General features: G+C 45.9%; 1 protein-coding gene across 3 annotated transcripts in view; it reads left to right on the top strand.

Moving 5' to 3' along the window:
* The window catches only part of HTR4 (5-hydroxytryptamine receptor 4), a 148,694-nt gene extending 137,099 nt beyond the window's left edge, over positions 1-11,595 (top strand). For all 3 annotated transcript variants that reach the window (XM_037044969.1, XM_037044968.1, XM_037044971.1), the window contains one exon: positions 11,352-11,595. In XM_037044969.1, coding sequence (XP_036900864.1) covers positions 11,352-11,439 — 88 coding nt within the window. In that variant the 3' untranslated portion in view covers positions 11,440-11,595. The remainder of the gene's footprint in view (positions 1-11,351) is intronic.
* The last annotated feature ends 7,615 nt before the right edge of the window (positions 11,596-19,210 follow it).

Genomic DNA, 19,210 nt, shown 5'->3' on the forward strand with positions numbered 1-19,210 from the left:
TAGACAACAAAAAACTGAACAAAAGAGAAGGAGGAGAAAGAGAAGAAATCCAATAGAGATTATATATGACTCCCAAACCTAACCATCTAGCCCTTAATAGAAAACATTTGCTAACTCTTGTTCTGTGTTTGAATTCTTATGACCTCGTGCCAACACTATGATCTTGAGCCAATTACCCAATTTCTGTAATCTCCTTTTCCTCACATGTCATGTCACATAGATGGTAATAGTACTTATTGCCACAATGCAAGGGTCATGCACGTTAACATGCATGAAGTGCTAGAGGCTGGTAAACACTTGAGAAATGTTAGCTGTTGTTATTCATATCATTATTACCATCATCACCAAGTCTTTAAAAGATGTTTGTATTAAAGGAGATAGTGTCCATTAAATACACATTATGTTGCACTTCCCAGATAGGCACTCAGTAAATGTCAGCTAACCTTGTTATTATCATCGCCATCCCTGCCATCGTTATAGTTTTCACGGCTCTTTCACATACATCATCTCATTAGAAGCCCCCAGCACTGCAGTGGTTGCTGTTATTACCTCTTTCTAAGAAATGAGAAGCTGGAGCTCAGAGAATGAAGGGGTAGACACTGAGCCAAGAAGAGGCAGATGATAGACGAGTGCTAGATTCTGTGTTCTGTACCAGATTCTGTGTTCTGTGTCCTCTTTCCACACCATGGGGCTCCAACATCAAAACATCTGAGGATCTATTGTTTGTTAGTTTTCTCCAAATGATATACTTTGAGTCCTGGGAGCCTGACAGGGCAGGCAAACATGACTGTGTTCTTCCCAGGCAGAGCTCTGCAGACAGGAAGCTGGGGTAATTGGATTCCAGCCATTCGATCTCAGGACTGCATTTGTAACCAGCCAACGGCTGATGACCAAGTCTAATGGAAAAAGCCCTGACCAAACAAAGAGAAGCCTGCAGCACCTTGTTGTTTATGCTGCAGGGAGTGAAATTCATCAGCAGCAGCCAACCCTCTTCTCATAGTTCTTATCCAGGACAGGAATGGCTTCAGAATGTGCATGAGGAACTAGCAGAGGTACCTGGAGTGGGGATGTCTGAGGTGAAGAGCTAGAACGTTTTGGCAGCAGAGCTGGTGTTCTCGGATCTGAACTGTATTTTACTTGGTTTTGGTCAAAGGCTGGATCACATTCGAGCAAAATGTGCTCTCAGAGTGATGCTTGGAGCAAGTTTTAAGATCGTGGCGGTACAGCCTCAGAGTAAGTTGAGGCAACAAAGATAGGTAATGTTGCAGAGTCAGCTTATGAAAGGAATCCCCATCATTTCCAAGCAAGTTTAATTTCAACCAAATTTGGCTCAGATTATTTTTAAAATTTTTTTTAAAGATTTTATTTATTTTTAAAGAGAGGGAAAGGGAGGGAGAAAGAAAGGGAGAGAAACATCAATGTGTGGTTGCCTCTCACTCACCTCCTACTGGGGGCTGGGCCTGCAACCCTGGCATGTGCCCTGACTGGGAATCAAGCTGGTGACCCTTTGGTTTGCGGGCGGGTGCTTAATCCACTGAGCCACACCAGCCAGAGTTTGGCTCAGATTATTTTTGAGGCAGTAGATTCAAATAGAGTTTATTGTTGGGAAGTATGTAAAGTCATGTTTCCCAAGGTTATGGCTGCAAAGTAATGAAAAGGACCCTTAAGAAGCTTTAGCATTGCCCCTGATGTGTAGAGCAGAATGGGACTGCCCTTTAAGGACATGGATTTGCCTGTAGGGGGAAGCTGATGGTCTGCCTATGAGACTGGCAGTAGCTTTGCTTGGAATCAACTCTGTTCCTTGTTCCCCAGCTATTGTCCAGGAGACCCAGGGCTCTCAGTCTGAAGAACAGGATTGTATGGCCTCCCTGCCCAGGGGCAACATTCTTGTGGCTCCTTATGTTGGGCAAGAAGTAGTCTTCTCTCCTGAGCCTATAGGAAATTATTTTAAGGTGTTAACTTAATATTTGTGGGTCAGACACTTTTAAGTAGCAAAGAGTTCTTCCAGGAATAATGAAGGTGGAGCTTACCAGCAAAGGTAGGGTTCTTTGAATGTCAAACTGGTTGCGGGAGCTATGCAGGTGTTTGAAGCATACTGAGTCTCTATTCTGGGCCTGGCCTCTTCCCTCTGTGTTTCCCAAGCCTTGTCTTCTTGGCTTTGAGTTTTTCTAATACCTACTGCCAGGCAGTTAGCTAACCACCCACTGGCCCCTGGCCTGCCACCTCACCATCCAAACTACAGCCCAGCAGCCTCATTGTGCTGCTTCCTGGGTCTGCGATTTACCCCAGCTCCATCCTCTGTTGTCAGGCTAAGGCCCTGCCTGGACCAAACATGTTGAACTTAAGAAAGGTAAGGCCGCTGAGTCAGCATGGTCTAGTGTGATTCTTTCAAGTTTACAGGTAAAGGAATGTGTGCCTTCTTTTCCATTCAAATCTACACAATACCAAACTCATGGGGTTTTGGTGAGTAAAAAGTAAAACAGTCAGTGTCAAGGGTCTTTGCAAGATCATGGTCTGGGATACAAATGTAAGGAACAGTGCCCATTTAGGAAAACACAGATTCAACCGGGTGTGTCTTAGGTGCTCACTCCAGGCAGAGAAAACACAAACAGCCAGAGGTCAGAGGAAAACCAGGCTGTTGATTCAGCGAGCTTGACGTGGATGGGAGGCAATCAATAAGGCCTTTAATACAAATGTTTAAATTTTTGAAAATCTAGATTCTAATTTTATATTATTATTTTAAATTATTATTTTAAATTGTTGTTTCAGACTACCCCATTAACCACATCTCCCATTTTTAAGTACAGTGAATTGCAGAAAAGTGTTTGTAAGGGTTCTACCTTCTGAAATTTTCTCAGGGAAATGTTTTGTTTGTTATTTGCTGGAATTTGCTCCCTACTTTCAGATGTTTATAACTTACCTATATGTTGCACTCTTAAAAGTTCATTCATTAGACTCCATAGGGTCTAATTCAAGAAAAGCAACATAGTCATTTGCATTTAGAAGGAAACATATATGTGAATATGCAAGAGTAGTTAATTTTTTAATTAAATACTTATTAAGGCCTCATAAAACAACATATGTGTGATTGTATGTCTGTATGTGAATATGTATATACACATCAAGTACTACTTACTATATATATGATACATGTAAGACTCTACAATGCGTCACCCCATTTGTCACCCCAGCCACAAGCACACTTGAACCACTGGGTTGTGCAGCAGACCCAGAGCAAGGGGGGGCTTCAATGCCTCCTGCACAAAACCACAGCATGGGCTGGACAGGTCCTGACTGCCTGATTTCCAGGAAGGCATGTCATGCAAAAAGATCCCCATATATTTAAATATTAAGTGATTACTTAAAGTCCACTTAAAGTTTCTGAGTTTTTTTCCTTAAATTTTCATGGGAGATTTTCATCAAATGTGCATGGTGGTAACCCTTAGCTTCGTCGGGGAAGGGCAGATACCAGGACTTGTCGCTGGGCTGATGAAGGACTAGAGAAACCCCGATAAGGGTATGAATCACTATCTAACCACATCATGAACTTAGAGAGTTGTACTAGCCAATAATTAATGAGCCCACGCCCAGCACAATGAGCACACAGTGGGAATGGCTGGCTTCAGTTACCACTCTCCCTAACTCACTCAGGGAGGGACTGTTGTAATAAATGTGGAAAGTGGGGCAGGGGGAGGCCCTTGAAGGAGGGGCTCCCAAGGAATGAAGCTGTGGTTAGAATTCTGGATGTCTGACTCTCTACCACCCTAATGATCAATAAAATACCTAATGGGGCTAGATGGAATAAGTCATAGTTTCTATCCCAAACAGTCTCATAATTTATTTGGAAACATGCTGTGTAAATGCACACACAGGTTGCCATTAACAAGCTACATAAGCGGCTGTCACAAGGCTGCTTGTATTGCCAAATAAATCATAGAAGCAGAAGGTGCTATGTCTATATGAAAGAGGGGAAGGGAATATCACACCAAGATGGTCAGAGGTGGCTGTATGGAGGAAGTAGCCATGCCTATCCAACTATACTTCAAATATCTTCAACATAGACATATCATAGAAGGTGAGCTGAAGAAAAGGGTCCAAGATGGTATCATCTGTGCTTCTGTTTTGCTGAATTGATCCAATCAAATCCCTTAAAACTCCCAATTCCAGGGTCCTGGCTTTCTGCCTGGCCTCTTGCCTTGTCTGAAATGGAGCTCAATGTTTTGCTGAGGGAACCAGTGGGCAGAGTTAGGAGAGTGTGGCAGAACTGGGAGCCCTTAAGGTGTGAAGGGGCTATTTGCATGGGATTTCCTAATGCAGGGACCTTGGGCATCTCTGGGAAACCTGGGAGAGCCACAGATGGTTCTTCCTTTTTGGAATGGGATCCAGAGTTCAAGAAGAAAAGCGTCTTGTTGCTGACCTGGCCCAGAATCTGACTGGGGATTTGAGGTTTCAAAAAGGCCAGTCTTGCGAGGTGAGTCTCTGAGAGTCTCGATGCTTAGAGATTAAAGGTGTGTAACTTCTGAATCAGAGGGTCCTGGGGTCGAGTGCCGGTCTTCCTTCTCACTAAGAACATTTTCTTGGTCACATTGCATCTAAGCCGCAGGTTCCTCGTCAAAAAAATGGGGGTTAATAAACCTACTTAACAAGGTTAACATGAATATTGTATGGAAAATTGTATATGAGGACATTATAAAAGGGCATATTGTATGGGGTAATTTCTGGGAGGAGTGTAGGATGGGCCTGGCTAGTGATGAGGAGGAGGAAGGGGAGGGAGGAGAGTGCCCTTTCACCCCATGAAAAGTAACTCAACACCTCGCTTATGTTCTGCCTTAGCTGCTAACTACCTGGGTAGGTCACTTCCTCTCTGTGTCTGTTTCCTTTGCTGGCCAATTAAGGTAGTAACCTGCACTGGGAACTTCCCAGGTTGCTGTGGGACTCAAATGAGACACTACCTATACAAGTGCTTTTTAGACCTGTGGTGTGGCATAACCATGCTGTGCAATGACTAGGTGCCCCGCCCACCTCCCGAAGGCACCTGGAGGCTGCTAGACTGCTCATTCAGGCCAAGGTCACCTGTCCACTAACCTCTGCATTTCCTTTCTTTTTTCTTTCCCCACTTCTGTTTGGCTCTTCCTCGTCTGTGGCTGTTTTCTGTTTCAACCCAAAGTGGCTGCTCTTCTATCTCCAGTTTCCTCCTGCTCTTCTGCAATAGACCGGTTCCTGTCTAGCTCTGAGCATGCTCTGTAAGTCTGTCCCTGTATTGTGAGTCTGTCTGTGTCTGTCCATTCACTTCTTCCTACAAAATGGATTCTACGTATTCTGAGAGCTGTGTGCAAACCAAGTTCCAATATTCTGAGTGAAAAACTGAGGAAGACAACAAGAAAAGTCCACATCATTGTGACAACTACTCTGATGATTCAGAGACCTTCCAAAGAACAAACAAACAAACAAAAAACTGCTCAGTGCAGGTTTCTGGATGGTTTTGGTCATTAGGTGCCTGACCTCTGCATAAATGAAGGGTTGCTGATGAAGGATTCACAGAAACACATACATATACATGCCCTTCTGACTATTCATTTTCTCTTCATGACTCAAGTTCTCCTAAATTAATAGCTAAGGGCAAAAAGTCACCACTCCACCACCCAGACTGAGTTCCTTGTCCCTTTATACGCATTCTCTCTTTGAGTCCTTGAGAACCCCTGAATATGTCAGCTTGGGCTGCTCTAGCAAAACACCACAGACTGGGGGCCAAACAACAGACATTTGTTTCTCAGTTTTAGAGCTGGCACACGCAGGGTCTAGGTCCTAGCACATTCAGTTCCTGGTGAAGATGCTCTTCCTGTCCCCACTCTCTCATCTCATCCTCACATTGGGCTAGTGGAGATGGTGCCAATACTCTGGTCTCTGTTCCTCTTCTATAAGGACACTCATCTCATCATGAGTGTCCCACCATGCCGGACGCCCTCTTGGAGCACTGACTACTTCTCAAATGAAGCATGCCCCTCGGGGCTCTTGCCTGCCTCTGTGCCTTTGCCTGGGCCATGTCGTTTCTCCCATGCCCCCGTGTCCAATGCAGCAACAGTCCCATCAGCTCTACCTTCCAGATATACCCTGAATCTGACTACTTTGCAACATGTCTCAGCCCCCAGCATCTCTGGACACCTTGAAAATCTCCCATGGCATACAAAATAATAGCTGTCCAAAGAGGTCCACATCCCAATCTCCAAAACCTGGGTCTATACCACCTTAGGTGGTAAAAGGGATTTGGAAGCTGTGATAATCTTGGGGAGATTATCCTGGATTATGTGGGTGCGCCCACCACAATCCCAAAGCATCCTTGTCACAGAGAGGCTGGAGGGTCAGTGACAGAAGGGGCGATGTGATGACAGAAGCAGAGGTCAGAGCAGGAAGGCCACAAACCAAGGAATGTGGGCAGATCCTAGGAGCTGGAAAAGGCAAGAAGCGGTGTTGTCCCCTAGAGCCTCCAGAAAGAATGAGCTATACCCAACACCTTGGGTTATCTCATTGAGACCCATTTTGGATGTCTGGCCCCCCAAACTGTAAGGTACTGAATTTGTGTTCTTTTAAGCCAATAAGTTTGAGGTAATATGTTACAGCAGCAACAGGAAGCTAATGTACCTCCTAATTTGCTTCTGGGCTCCCATGCCATCCTCACTCCAGTTTACTCTACACACTGTAGCTAGATTGTTTCTTCAGAACATAAAGACGTCATGAGCCCACTCTGCTTTCGGCCTAGGTCTGCCTCCCACCGCCCCTAGGGTGAGCACAGCCGTCTTTAGCATTGGGGAGCCTCCCAAGCCTTAACCCTCAGCTTAGACTGGTATGACCCTGTTCTGTTCTCACAGCGCCCCCTGCCCCCACAGCAGGGGGCCTCTGCACATGCTACCCTTTTGCTGGCCCATGCTGACCCATTCTCCTTCCCACTGCCTGGTTAACCTCTACCCATCTTTCAGTTCTCATCTCTATCAGTTCCTTGGTCTCGGAGCCCTGACAATCTACCCTGGACACATGCCCTGTGACATGCTTTCATAGCATCATCAAATGCTTCTCCCTCCCCGCACTTCTCATGGCAGCACTTGGGCTTCTAACCGTGGGTCTCCTGCATTCCACTGTGAGGTCTACGAGGACAAGAATGGCGTAGATTTTCCTAACTGCCCTGATATCTCCAGGGCATGGCACAGGGTATGGACTGTGGTAGGCACTCAAAATATAGCTTTATGTAAGTAAGTGGTGAAATGCATAAATGTCCAGAATTTGATAGTCTCTTTCCTCCTGAACGTCCAGAAAACACCCAGTATGAGATCCTTGTTTTCAGGTGTTGGGGCTCTAACTTCCATGAAGCTCTCTGTCTTGGGGTTGAATCTCTAAATCCTTGCACCTTATATTTTAATAATTAAAACATCTCACAAGCGCCCCCGTGTGATCACTGTTATAAGGGTGTGATAGGAAATAAAGTTGAACCATTTCCTTATAATGCCAGGCTGGGCAAGCAAAGGTGGCTATTATTATGCCACTAATTACCACACGCAGGCTATTCTGAGTGTGATGGTAATTGCTCAGGGAATGAACTGTAGACTCAGGTAATTGTCAACCCTAATGTGGCTCCTGTCATGTTTGAGTAAATTAATGCAAAGGCGGGGACGAACCCAGCTGGGAGGGAGCTGCTTCCTGCCTTGCTGTTGCTTGAGAGACAACAAGAGAGTTTTCACCTGGACTTGACTCTGTCCAGGTGCACCCACACCTCTAGGATCTGCTTCCCACCTGCAGTTGCAGGGCTGCAAGTAAGATCCTCCACCAAATAGAGACCCAAGACTGCCACTCTGTAGAGATGACAGCCCCTTTTGGGGGTTGTTTCTTGATCTGTGAAGTCCTCTTGAAGGTCTCTTTCAGCCCTTCAATCAACTGCTAAGTGAACAAACATTTAATCAACCGCTAAGGAACGGATTTCTGCACTGAATCAGCAATGAAGTACTGGGTTCGAGTGTTACCTTAGTCATTAAATAGCAGCCGTAGTAATTGACATTTGTGGGGCCCTTTCTAGTTGGTTGGCACTATTCTATTAAGCATTTTATGGACACAATCTCATGTAACGCCCACAACAACCCAGAACATTGGGAGTAAGCACAGAGCTCATCAGTACCGGATCTGGGTTTTCACCCCATGCATTCTGCCTCCAGGGCCTGCACTCCCATCCATTCGACCCTGAGAAGGTCCCATTTTCTGGATCTTGGTTTCCTTAACAGTGATGATTCCTGCACTCACTGTGTATCCAGCCCTTTGCTAAGCCCTTGAAAGATGTTAATTTTATCATCACACCAAAGCTGTGAGGTATCTGGAACTAATGTGCTTAGCCAGGTCACACAACTATTCAGTGGTAGAGCCAGAGTCAAAGGCTGTTGTTTGTCTGCAGAAACATGTACTTCCTTCTCCCCAGAATCGCTCGAATCAGGGCTGAGTAGGTCCCCATGAATATGCCCGGACACTGCTTGTGGTTCATGCACACCAGTTAGAGAAATGCATAAAGTCAGCCACTGTCACTGTGACATTGGGGGAACCTGAATGCATGTGGTACTGAAATTCACAAGGCCGTGTGGATTTGTAAAGTGGCCATCCAGATGATCCCAGAGCCATTCAAACTACCAAAGGGAAAACACCAGGTCAAAGATATGTATCTCACAGTGACTTGGGCATACCCACACCTGGGGAGTACCTCTGCAGGCCACATACTGTTCGAGATGCACTGTCCTCAACCGAAGTCCTTCAAGGATATCTCAGACGATCCCTGCACCCTGTGTGTCACACACCAGACCACCGTGACAGGACCCACCGGTGCTGTAACAAGGAAACATGTGTGTCTGCTCACCCCCATCTCTAATGAGGCCTGCTGCCTCTCCACCGCACGCTGGCTGAAGGGAACTACTCCTTGGAATAGCCACTCCAGCCCCACACCTCTTCCTAGTTCCTCCTGAGCTACTCACTCATTAGCACAAGACATGTGTGGAAGGCTGCGGTAGAAGTGCGGGACACTCTTTTTGTGTGACCACACAGAAGGAGGAAGTGCCATTGATTGCCAGTGAAAATGACTTACTGGTCAGATTTGGAAGTGTGTTTTGAGATTAAGAGTTGGGGCTGCACGGGAACTATGACCTTATGTAATTGCTTAACCTCTCTGATCCTCAATTTTCTCATCTGTAAAGTTGACCTAAGTATAGTAGCTACAACTTAGAGCTATGAAAGTGAATGATACAGATGAAATCACATATGTAATTACTAAAACCAGTGCCAACACACACCCTCCTTCCTCAGTGGATTGAGCTGTGTATGACTTCTCATTATTATCATTCAGTTTTCTCCTGCACAAGCATCATTTCACAGATATCCCTGTACCTCAGGTGCTGGAATGCATCCTCATTTAATGGGGTGTTAGGTTCTAAGCCCTTTCTTGAAGACCTGCATTTAAGTCATTAACAGAGCCACTAGGGGGCAAGAGCTGTGGGTGGGAGTCTCCCTGGGGTCCTGGCCCGGCTCTGCCACTTTCTTGCCAGGGGACTCAAATACTCACTCAACCGCTGAGAGCCTCACTTTGTCCTCCCTGTAAATGGTCTCACTGCCCACTTTGCCTGGCCTGCAGAGCTACTTTTAAAGGACCCATGATTGGAAAAATCAATTAGCTCTGCTTTAATATGCTGACTTGCCAAATTAAAAAACATCTGGTTGTCTTTTATATCTCAAGTCCAAGAAAATAAAGGGGAAAAAATTTTAACTGATAAACTGCTGTACATACATCACCATCATTGTTACTATATACCAATAACTGAGTGAGATGTGAAGTAAAGAAAGAAATAGAGTCCTCCCCATTTCAGTATGTTGAGGTTCTCCCCGTGCACGCCCCGGGCTTATGTTTCCATGCACTGTGTCCTTTAATCTGGACACCAGCATGGTGAGGTGGGTGTCATCACCCTCCATCACAGAGGAGGAAAGGGAGGCAGAGGGAGATTAAATAACTTGCTGAATATCTCAAAGCTGGTTTGGGGACTCGGTCTAGATTGAGGTTTCTGGGTCCTGGTGCTATTGACATTTTGAAGCCAGATAATTCTCTGTTGCAGGAGACTGTGCCATATATTAGACCATGTTTAGCAGCCTCCCGGTCTCTACCCACTAGATGCCAATGGCACTGCCTGTGCCATGGCAACCAGGGATGCCTACTCAGTGCTCCTGTTGAGACTCACTTCTCTAAATTCACATCTTGTCCATGGCCACGTGGGAACCAGCTTAGCACTCGGGGTCATCAGACAGACCAGGTCTGATAGGCTGTACTTTCACATACTACCTGTGAGCCCTTGTCATTTTGCTTAACTGAAAAATGAACTCAATACTATCTCCTAGGGCTGTTGAGGGATTAAATAAGGTTCATACGCAGAGAGGGCTTAGTACTGCTCCTGAGACACACCAGCCAGTCGATACAAGTCAGCAATTAACTATCACAATTCAAAGTAAAGCATTAATGTAATTTATGACAAACCATCAAGTTGGTTGTCCACATATAAAGTCAAATAAGTAACTGGTGTGTGTATGTGTGTGTGTTTTACTGAATGGGTTTGACATTGGCCTCAGGGAAGTGAGTGGCAAAGGAGCTCTTAAAGTCTCTAGAAGTTCTATAACAAGCACAGCCAGACGCTGGAATCTGGGTTACTGATGACAAGACCCACTTGCAACCGAGAGCGACCTAAATGCAATGAACCTACTGAGCACCACCGCGTGGTACTATGGAAAAACAGGAAGCACTTGTCAGCAGTCCGTTTCACTGTGATGCTTAGAGTCAACTTGCTGTTTGATTCATCTAATGGGTTTACTGTCCCAAATGTCACCAGCAGGAATCAAAGGGGCAGATATATCTACATTGTCTTCCAGGATCTGAGTGGTTTAGCGACCTCAGCCAGATCTTTGATGCTGCTGAACCCAGAACAGACCCTGGTGGACGTATGTGGGTACAGCTTGAGGTGGAACATAGGGTCTATTTTTGTGAGGAACACGAGAGCCCCAGGCTCCGTAGGGAGGAAAGAAATCTGGCTTCTGGGCCCAGCTCTGCCTCTCACTGTCTGAGTGACTCTGGGCCTGTTGTTTCCTCCAGACGGTCAGTTCCTCAGCTTTAAAATGAGCAATTTAGATGCATTTCTTTGAACTTTGCTTTGATGATATGTGCCCCCACCCCACTCGGCCATGCTCTCAGAAGCACACAGTAGAAAGGAAGTCAGGATTGGTGGGGCGCTCTCTTTAGTGCATTTGAAAGATGCCTGTTGAGCTCTCACGCTTTCCATCCTTCCCCTTAGGTACTCAGTTCTGCACAGTGGGCATCACCAGGAACTCGAGAAACTGCCCATACACAATGACCCAGAGTCCCTGGAATCATGCTTCTGATCGAGGACATGGCACACAACTAAGCCGTTCATTTCATTCGTGTCTGCATGAACAGGACACCCTGGCACCTCTCCTGACCCTCATCACCACCTGTGGGGCACAAGGCAGCGGGGCCGAGGGCCTAGGGCAGGTATGTGGAGCACAGCGTTGGACCAGATCCAAAGTAGAGAAAGGACTTCGAGAGTCGTCAGGTGCAGCCTCCCACCTCACACAGGGGTAGTAGCATCATCCACAGCACCCCTGAAGTAGGGCGGTGTCTGCTTGCATACTTCCAGGGACAGGAGCTCGGGGAACTGCATTGCCCCCAAATTCAGCTCCTTCTGTTGTGGGGAAGCTCCGAGTAACAGAAGTTCTTTTTTGTTGGCGCACGAGACTGTCCTCGCTCCACTGGGGCTGTGCAGTCAGCCCCCTCTTCCTCTCCATAACTCTGAGATAGTAGAAAACAGTGATCTGCCACCCAGTCACCCTTTTAATTCTTCCTGAACTAGGCAGCTCCTGTTTTCTCTCCATTCTGGCCATCTGCTTCTGGACATGCTTTGGTGGATGAATTAATCAAAGCTCTTTTAACAAAATTAGGTTGATATCAAAGCCAAGAGGTCCGCCCAGAAGCACCAAAGTACTGACAATGGAGGAGTCAATGTATTTTGGTTTATAGACATGAACATTTTTCTTGTCTTCTTTTTAAAATCATGTATCGGCTCTGGAAACAATGCTTCGGTTTTGGTTTCAGATGCACTACCAAATACCAAAAGGCATTTTTATAGCTGGCCTGGTATGTGTGTCTGTTTAAAGGTGACACTTTCTCATTGGCATACTGGCTTGAGGTCATTTGAAATGAATCTTAATGCACTTCCCTTCCGTGACAATGCAAATGAATCCGCACCTTTCCTAAGAATGGCAATTGAGAACAGTCCTACCACTTGGATCTAGAGAGCAGAACTGAGTTGCTGCAATCTGACACGTTTTAGGGGCTTTCAAGGACCTGTGCTTTCAAGCTCCTTGTCTCAGCCAGGGGAGTTTGCTTATCTGGGCAAAGACCGAGCCCTGGACCAACTTACTTTCTGGGAAGCACCACTGGGCCAGCCTGTGAAGCTGCTAAGCTACCATTTTTCTGCATCTTCTTACCAGCATCTCATCCCTTCTCCAGGCTCCTAAGGAGATGCCTTCCTGATGTCCACATTACCACCAAATTACTTATCTTGGGGTGAATTTTGCCCCCAGGCTGAGGCTCCGTTGCCTTTCATTCGGTTGCTGATAAAAGCCTTATGGAAGAGATTGACTGTTGGTCTTGGTAGGGGCCCCGGGAGCAGACAGTGTGTGGGAGGTGGGGTGCATACGTGAGACGCAGGCAAAGGTGCTCCAGAAGTTCCTCACCAGCTGCCCTTGTCCCTCCACTGGGCCTACTGACCCTGCTTTCCTTCCTGAGCAGTCCCAGAGGCCACAGTTGCCTCGCTGTCACCTATTTCAGCCAGGAGGGCAGAACCTATTCTCCCTCCCTCTTTTCTCTCTGCCCCCAGGCATAGTAAGAAGGGTGGTCGAACTCTACATAGGACTAGAGTGGCCACCATCCTGGTTTTAACACCAGAAGTCCACACATTCCAGCAACTCGTTAGACCCAGGCAAACGAGGCTGCTTAGTTACCCCACTGACGGGACCCTCCCTCGCTGGGGATTCACAAGCCTCCTCATGGTTGTTTTCCTTTCTTCACTTTTATGGGAAAGGAGCAGATAAGAGAATGTGGGGGTCCAGAGTCCTCCACTTGCTGTCTGGAGGTGGTTTCTGCTCTCCCCAAATCACAGGGCACTTCTTCAGGAGGGGCCAAGACAAGTCACAAGAACCAAACCGCAGTAAGGGGGAGTAGGGGCTGCACTTCAAGGCAACAGGTAAACTTGGTTTAATGCCCCTCAAGTCAACAGGATCTGCTATTAAATGCACATGTGCACACACACACATGAATTTGTGTGTGAGCAGGATTTCTTCCCTATGAGATGCTCCTTGTCCCAGAAGCTTAGCAACCGTACCTGCTTATATAAAATCTTATTCTCAGTGGCAGGTATACCATCTTAAAGGGTGACTTGGACGCAGAGGGCCCATAGATTGCAGGATAGGTGGGAAGATGAGACCTTACCTCATCGCTGGTCCATATCTTCTAGACTCGCTTCTGTGGGCCAGTCCGTGATGGGTGTCTATAGAGATCACAGCCACTCGGGCCAGGGAAAGGACAGCCATTGCAGGTAGAGGAGGCTTTGTCATTGTCAAGAAGATGGTCTCCTTTGCAGAGAGGGTCATCAGCAAACTTTATGGGTTTTTTTGACCAAGAATGGGATGATGTGGGTGATGCTTCAAAGGCCCACATTGGTGGTTCCCTGGACAGGACCAGATGTGTTCTGTCTGGACAGCTGCTAGCCCAGCATTTTGGGAATCCTGGTAACCTACGACAAGTGTGAAAGACTCAGCAGGGGGAGACTTGGAGCTCATCCAAGGAAGGAAAAGGCCCATATCTGGTCCTCTTCTCTGAGAAGACCACCATTTCTCAGGGAGTGTGGAGGGTCAAGAAGAGAGGGATGAGGGGCAGAAGAGCCTTGACCATCACCAAGGGATGCTGCAACCAGACTGCCCCACACTGGGATAAAGGGGTTCACCCCTGCTGCTTCTCACCTTGACTCTCCAGCCTACAGGCTGTCCAGGCAGCAGCCCAGAAGCTCCCTGTCCAGCTTATGGTTAGTAGCTAGAAAAGAGATCAAAAACCAATGTCTTCAACTGACACCCAAGTATGTGTTGGTAGAAAAACTCGTCCTTTCTGAGATTTCACCTCATCTCATTGACATGTCCTCTCCATGCTGCTAACTTGCTGTTTCCTGAGAAAGTTGCTGTGTAGCTGGGCTGGTGGGGATGGGAACGGGGTGAGGGAGCGATCCAGGGAGGGACTGGGAGAGGCTGCAACTAAATGGCCTTTAATATTGTTTTCAGAACAACAGTGATGTCTCCTTGGTGCTGTGCTGTCTACCAACCTATTTTTCTCTTTTCTCTTTGAATCTCTCTTTTGTAAGAGATCAGCGTGGCTTTACTCTTTTTCTCCACTACTCAGCTTTGCTCAGTCAGAGTCCTTCCAATAACAGCTGGTCGAGTGCCAAAAAAAAAAAAAAAGGCACATGCATTGACCTCTCCTAACCATACTTTGCTATCTTCCTTCCACCCCGCCTAGAAAACTGAGGCTGAACATTTTGTTTGATTTAAACAAATCAGGGGTGACTCTGAGTGTGGGACATCACATCACTGTGGGCACTTGCCTCATTTGTCTTACCCACAAAATGGGGAAAGTCTCTAGCTGCTAGGAGGGTTGTGAGTTTTCCAACGTGCACTCTCCGAGGGCCACCATCAGGGTTTTTACCAAATGTGTGTCTTGCTGGTACTGTGATTTATGTAATATATTTATTTCAGTCAATTCAAGTCTTCACTTACATAAATTTACTTCAGGAAGCAACATTTTGTCGGTACCCAAAATAGAAAATCATATTACTTGCCATAAATAGAAAGCAGCCATGGAGACAGAGGACAACAAGGCAAGGCTATTATGTTCAGATGAGAAGCCAGCGCTCAGCGCCTGCCCAGGCGCCCATGGTTGAAAGGGAGACGAGTGAGTGTGGGAGAGCAGATGGGGGCACCCTGCCTCTGACGATGGGCTCTTTGAGCAAGAAAGTTGAGAGAGAATTTGCCAGGAATGAACTTTCAAACTTTATGAGTTAATGTGATTTAATTGCAAGCTGTATTCCACACTTTTGGAAACATAAAGAGGAGGGAAGCTAAACTAATCTTTTAAAAAATATTATATGAGGGAGGACCCCAAAATACCTGGAATTATTTTCTGGAGGGTGAGCCCCTTACAATTCAGGATTTCCTTACTAGGTGAGTGTTCTAGGAACCCATCTGTATCGGTGTGCCAGCAGGTGTTGTTGTGAGAAGCTGTATTAGGCTTCAGTGAATTTTTTTGGAAGACTCTTTAAACTCATTTGCCAATTTCATGATGGGTGATTTATGAACGCTCCTGCCCACACTGTGTGCAGAATGTTCAGTAGTTTTTGACCAAAACCAGCATGACCCCTGTGTTCCCACCCTCCTTATCCACCTGATCCCACCCTGGGAAACTTTTTTGTTTGTTTCCCTGGATGAAAAAATAGCCTCAAAGGGAAACATTTTACCAATGTGGACGAGGTGGAACAAAAAAAGGCAGAAACACTAAAATGCATCAAAACTGATGAGTTCAGAAACTATTCTGGCTAGTAGGAAAAATGTCTCAATAGGTGTATTACATCAAATGGAGAGTACTTTGAAGGTGACTGAAGTTTCAACATGTAAGAATAAATATACAATTTTTTATAAATAAATTCTGGGTTGTTTTGGGTCCCGCCTCATATTTGATCTAGGTTAGGTTTTATTTTTCCCTTCTTTTTCAGCTCACCAAGAACATATCTTAGTTAATGATAATAGTAATAACATAGAATCAAAACTGAAGCTACCGTTTACTGAGCATCTTTCTGCTAGCACTGTGGAGAGTGCTTTACATTTAATCCCCATGAAATTGTACAACATAAACGTAAATACCCAAATCACCCCTGCTTCACAGATGAGCAGACTTTGGATGAGAGATCTGCTGCCCAAGGAAACAGACCTGGGGAGTGTGGACTTGACTGTGAACACAGGCAATCTGATGCTCAAGCCTCAGCCCTGTTCAGTGTCAGGCTGAATTTATTCCACATGCACATGGCAGACCCAATGCTGGGAGAGAGCAGCAGATAAGCCAGATGTGGTCGCCTCCCTCATCCCATGTTGCCTAAGCATCCTCTCCCTTCTGCACCAGCGTGGGACCCGGAGAGCACCTAAGGAATGCCTGATCCAGGGGAAACGCTGCATCTCGCTTGCTCGATTGTTTTCTCCTGCACCCTTCTGTCGTCAATTTCCATCTTTAAACAACAGGGAGACACAGGCAGATTATTGACAAGCAGGAAAGGCCCTTCTGCACTGATCTTTCCCAGCCTGTTTAGTATTTGGGAGCCAGAAGTCACTGAACAACCAGTGATGCACTCCGAGAGTCAGACGTGTGAACCAGGGAGACCTAATGCTTGTATATTTCAGACCCACCCTGGGACCCCCATGGGAGGCCCTTTGACATCCCACCTTTGTGGCTGGAAACTGCACTTGGTGGATGTGCTCGCACTGGTTTCTCTGCACCCCAGGATCTCCGAGCCTCTCACCACCCCTTGAGTTGGGGGATCATTGACTTCATTTTATCAAAAAGGAAACAGACTTTGTGCAAGGACACGAGTATGTATTGGGACAGAAATCGAGACTGAGTCACTTCTGGCCACTCCATTCTAACAGTGTTTTCTTTCTCCTCTGCTTTAAATGTACTTGATTTCTAAATATACAAATTCTACATCTTGAGGCTATATAAACGATGGGTTATACAAATAATGTATTTCTGCAATCTAATCTCATTATAAAATATTATAATATAGATACAGCAAAATACTTTTTGACTCCAACTCGATCTTACTCTAAGAAGTAACTGCTCTTACTGCCTGGCTTCTATCATCCAAGACTGTTCTGTGCATTTACACATGTGTAAATGTATGTATAAAATGAATAGTTTTGTTCTTCTGTAGAAATAAGATGAGTCTGTATAAGATAATCTACAAATTGCCTTTCTCAGTGGCACACCTCCAACATCATTTCACATCAGCACAGACTCTTCTTCATTCCTTTTAGTTGCTGTGCGTGTACTTCCTATGACCAGGGTTGTATGGTATGTGGCATTGCCTTTTATGTTCTAGCTCTACCCCATATCTGAGCAGGGTGTTGAAGGCATCGGAATTTCAGTAGCCTCCTTTTTCTGGGACTGTGCTAACCACGTGAAGGTCAGCTGGCACGACTTCAGGTCTCAGTGGCAGCGGCAACTCCCTTACCTGGCTCACTGGCCTCTTCCCTCCCGTTGAGGGGCCAGGACACTTCGCTCAAGCTGCATGGGCTTTGGAGTCTGACTGCTGGCTCCATCACTTCCTATGTTTGGGTTTCTCAGCAAAATTTTTAACCTGCTCAACCCTAATTTCATCAACAGTAAAGTGGGGGACATAAGGACAAGACATATTTTAAAGTGTCAGAATGAGGATATATAGAAAGCACTTGGTAAACACTTCTAAAAAAGCTTTCATAGTGTCATTTTTTCCCTCTAAATAAAGTCACCAGTTCTCTCTGCTTCCCGCTAGCCTGGTGTGTGGTCAGAGGAAGCAAAGGTTATATGGAGGGACTAGAAAAGGGAAAACCCTATCCTACTGAAGGGAACTACAGTAGGAGCAACACTGCCCCCACTCATCACGCCTTCTATGCACCGATGGCTCTCATGGGGCCCTCAACACTGCCCTGGGCTGTGGGCATACCATTCATTGTTAACCATTTTACAGATGAGGAAACTGAGGCTCCAGAGTCAGGGTTGTGACCCTTTATTTCTTCGTCACCCAGAAGTCGTGTGAGTGAGTTAGAATCCAAAGCCAGGCCTTCCAAGTCCAAATGCAAAAGCCCTGTATGAACGATGGTGCCAGGTCTTATTTGGAGGGGTTATTAGGACTCCTGAGCACTGTGAGAGAAACCCAGTCCTCCCCCAACATTGGCATGAATTCACGATTCCCTCCATAAGACATCCCGTAAGGTCTTTCAGAATGTGCCAGCTCCACATCCTTGAGGGGACAAAGAGGACACAGCCCAGTGGTAGGTAAGGCCTCCAATCTGTCAGCGAAGAATGGTTTTTACTTTTTTAAGTGGCTGGAAACAAATCAAAAGGTATTTTGTGACATGTAAAGATTATGTGCAATTCAAATGTGTGTCCATAAATAAAGTTTTCTGGTAACAGCCAAGCCCATGTGTTGATGGAGCCTCTGTGACTGCTTTCTCACAAGAGTGGTGGTGTGTAGTTGCGGCTAAAATATTTACTATCTGGCTCTATGAATAAAAACTGTGCTGATCTCTGCTGCAGGATGATCGCTTTGTAGCACTCGGTTCAACTGCCTTCTGTAGTAGTTATCTCCCAAATTCTTTTTCGTTTTTTTCAGTTGGCACTGTCTGGGCAGCTGTAGGGTGATTTCAGCGCCCCCTCTGCTGTACTTACTCTAACTGCTGCACTTACTCTGAGTGAGACAGCGCAATGGATCAACAAAAGTTAGAAAGCAGCGACCTCTAGTGGCTCACCTAAGCATTAGTTAGATTATTTGGTTACAGTGGAGAAAGTTTGAATAAACTGAGGATTGGGGTTTTGTATTAATTTGAAATATCTATTATAGAATGTTCTATACCTTTCTTGTTTTTAATGACCATTGTTATAACCTGGAGAGTGGGACATGGTCTGTTAGGTAAAAGGGAGGTTAGCTGACTTAAAAACAAGGTACTGAAGAGATGCCCATTACTAACATAATGGGAAGAATTTCTAAAGCCTTGAGAAAGACACTGATTATTGTTTACACTGTTTTAGTGTTAAGAAAACTTGCTGGTACCCTTGCATTTCTATAGACATTAAGGAGAAAGAGGCAGCCTGGGGTGGGAGAGGGGGATCAGCCACTGGGACTTGTCCTATCTGTCCTTAACCAATTCTGGACCATTCATTGGTGAGCGTCCCTCTGGGCTTGTTACTCTCCTGTAAAGGAGGGGGTTGAAGTAGACAAAGAGCTGCTGCCTGGACAGACCACGCTCACATACTCATTGCTTGTTTACCACGTACCAAGGG

This window comes from Sturnira hondurensis, unplaced genomic scaffold, assembly GCF_014824575.4.
Source record: "Sturnira hondurensis isolate 20B ecotype Veracruz unplaced genomic scaffold, ASM1482457v3 Scaffold0004152, whole genome shotgun sequence".
In the NCBI taxonomy this organism is placed as follows: Eukaryota; Metazoa; Chordata; class Mammalia; order Chiroptera; family Phyllostomidae; genus Sturnira; species Sturnira hondurensis.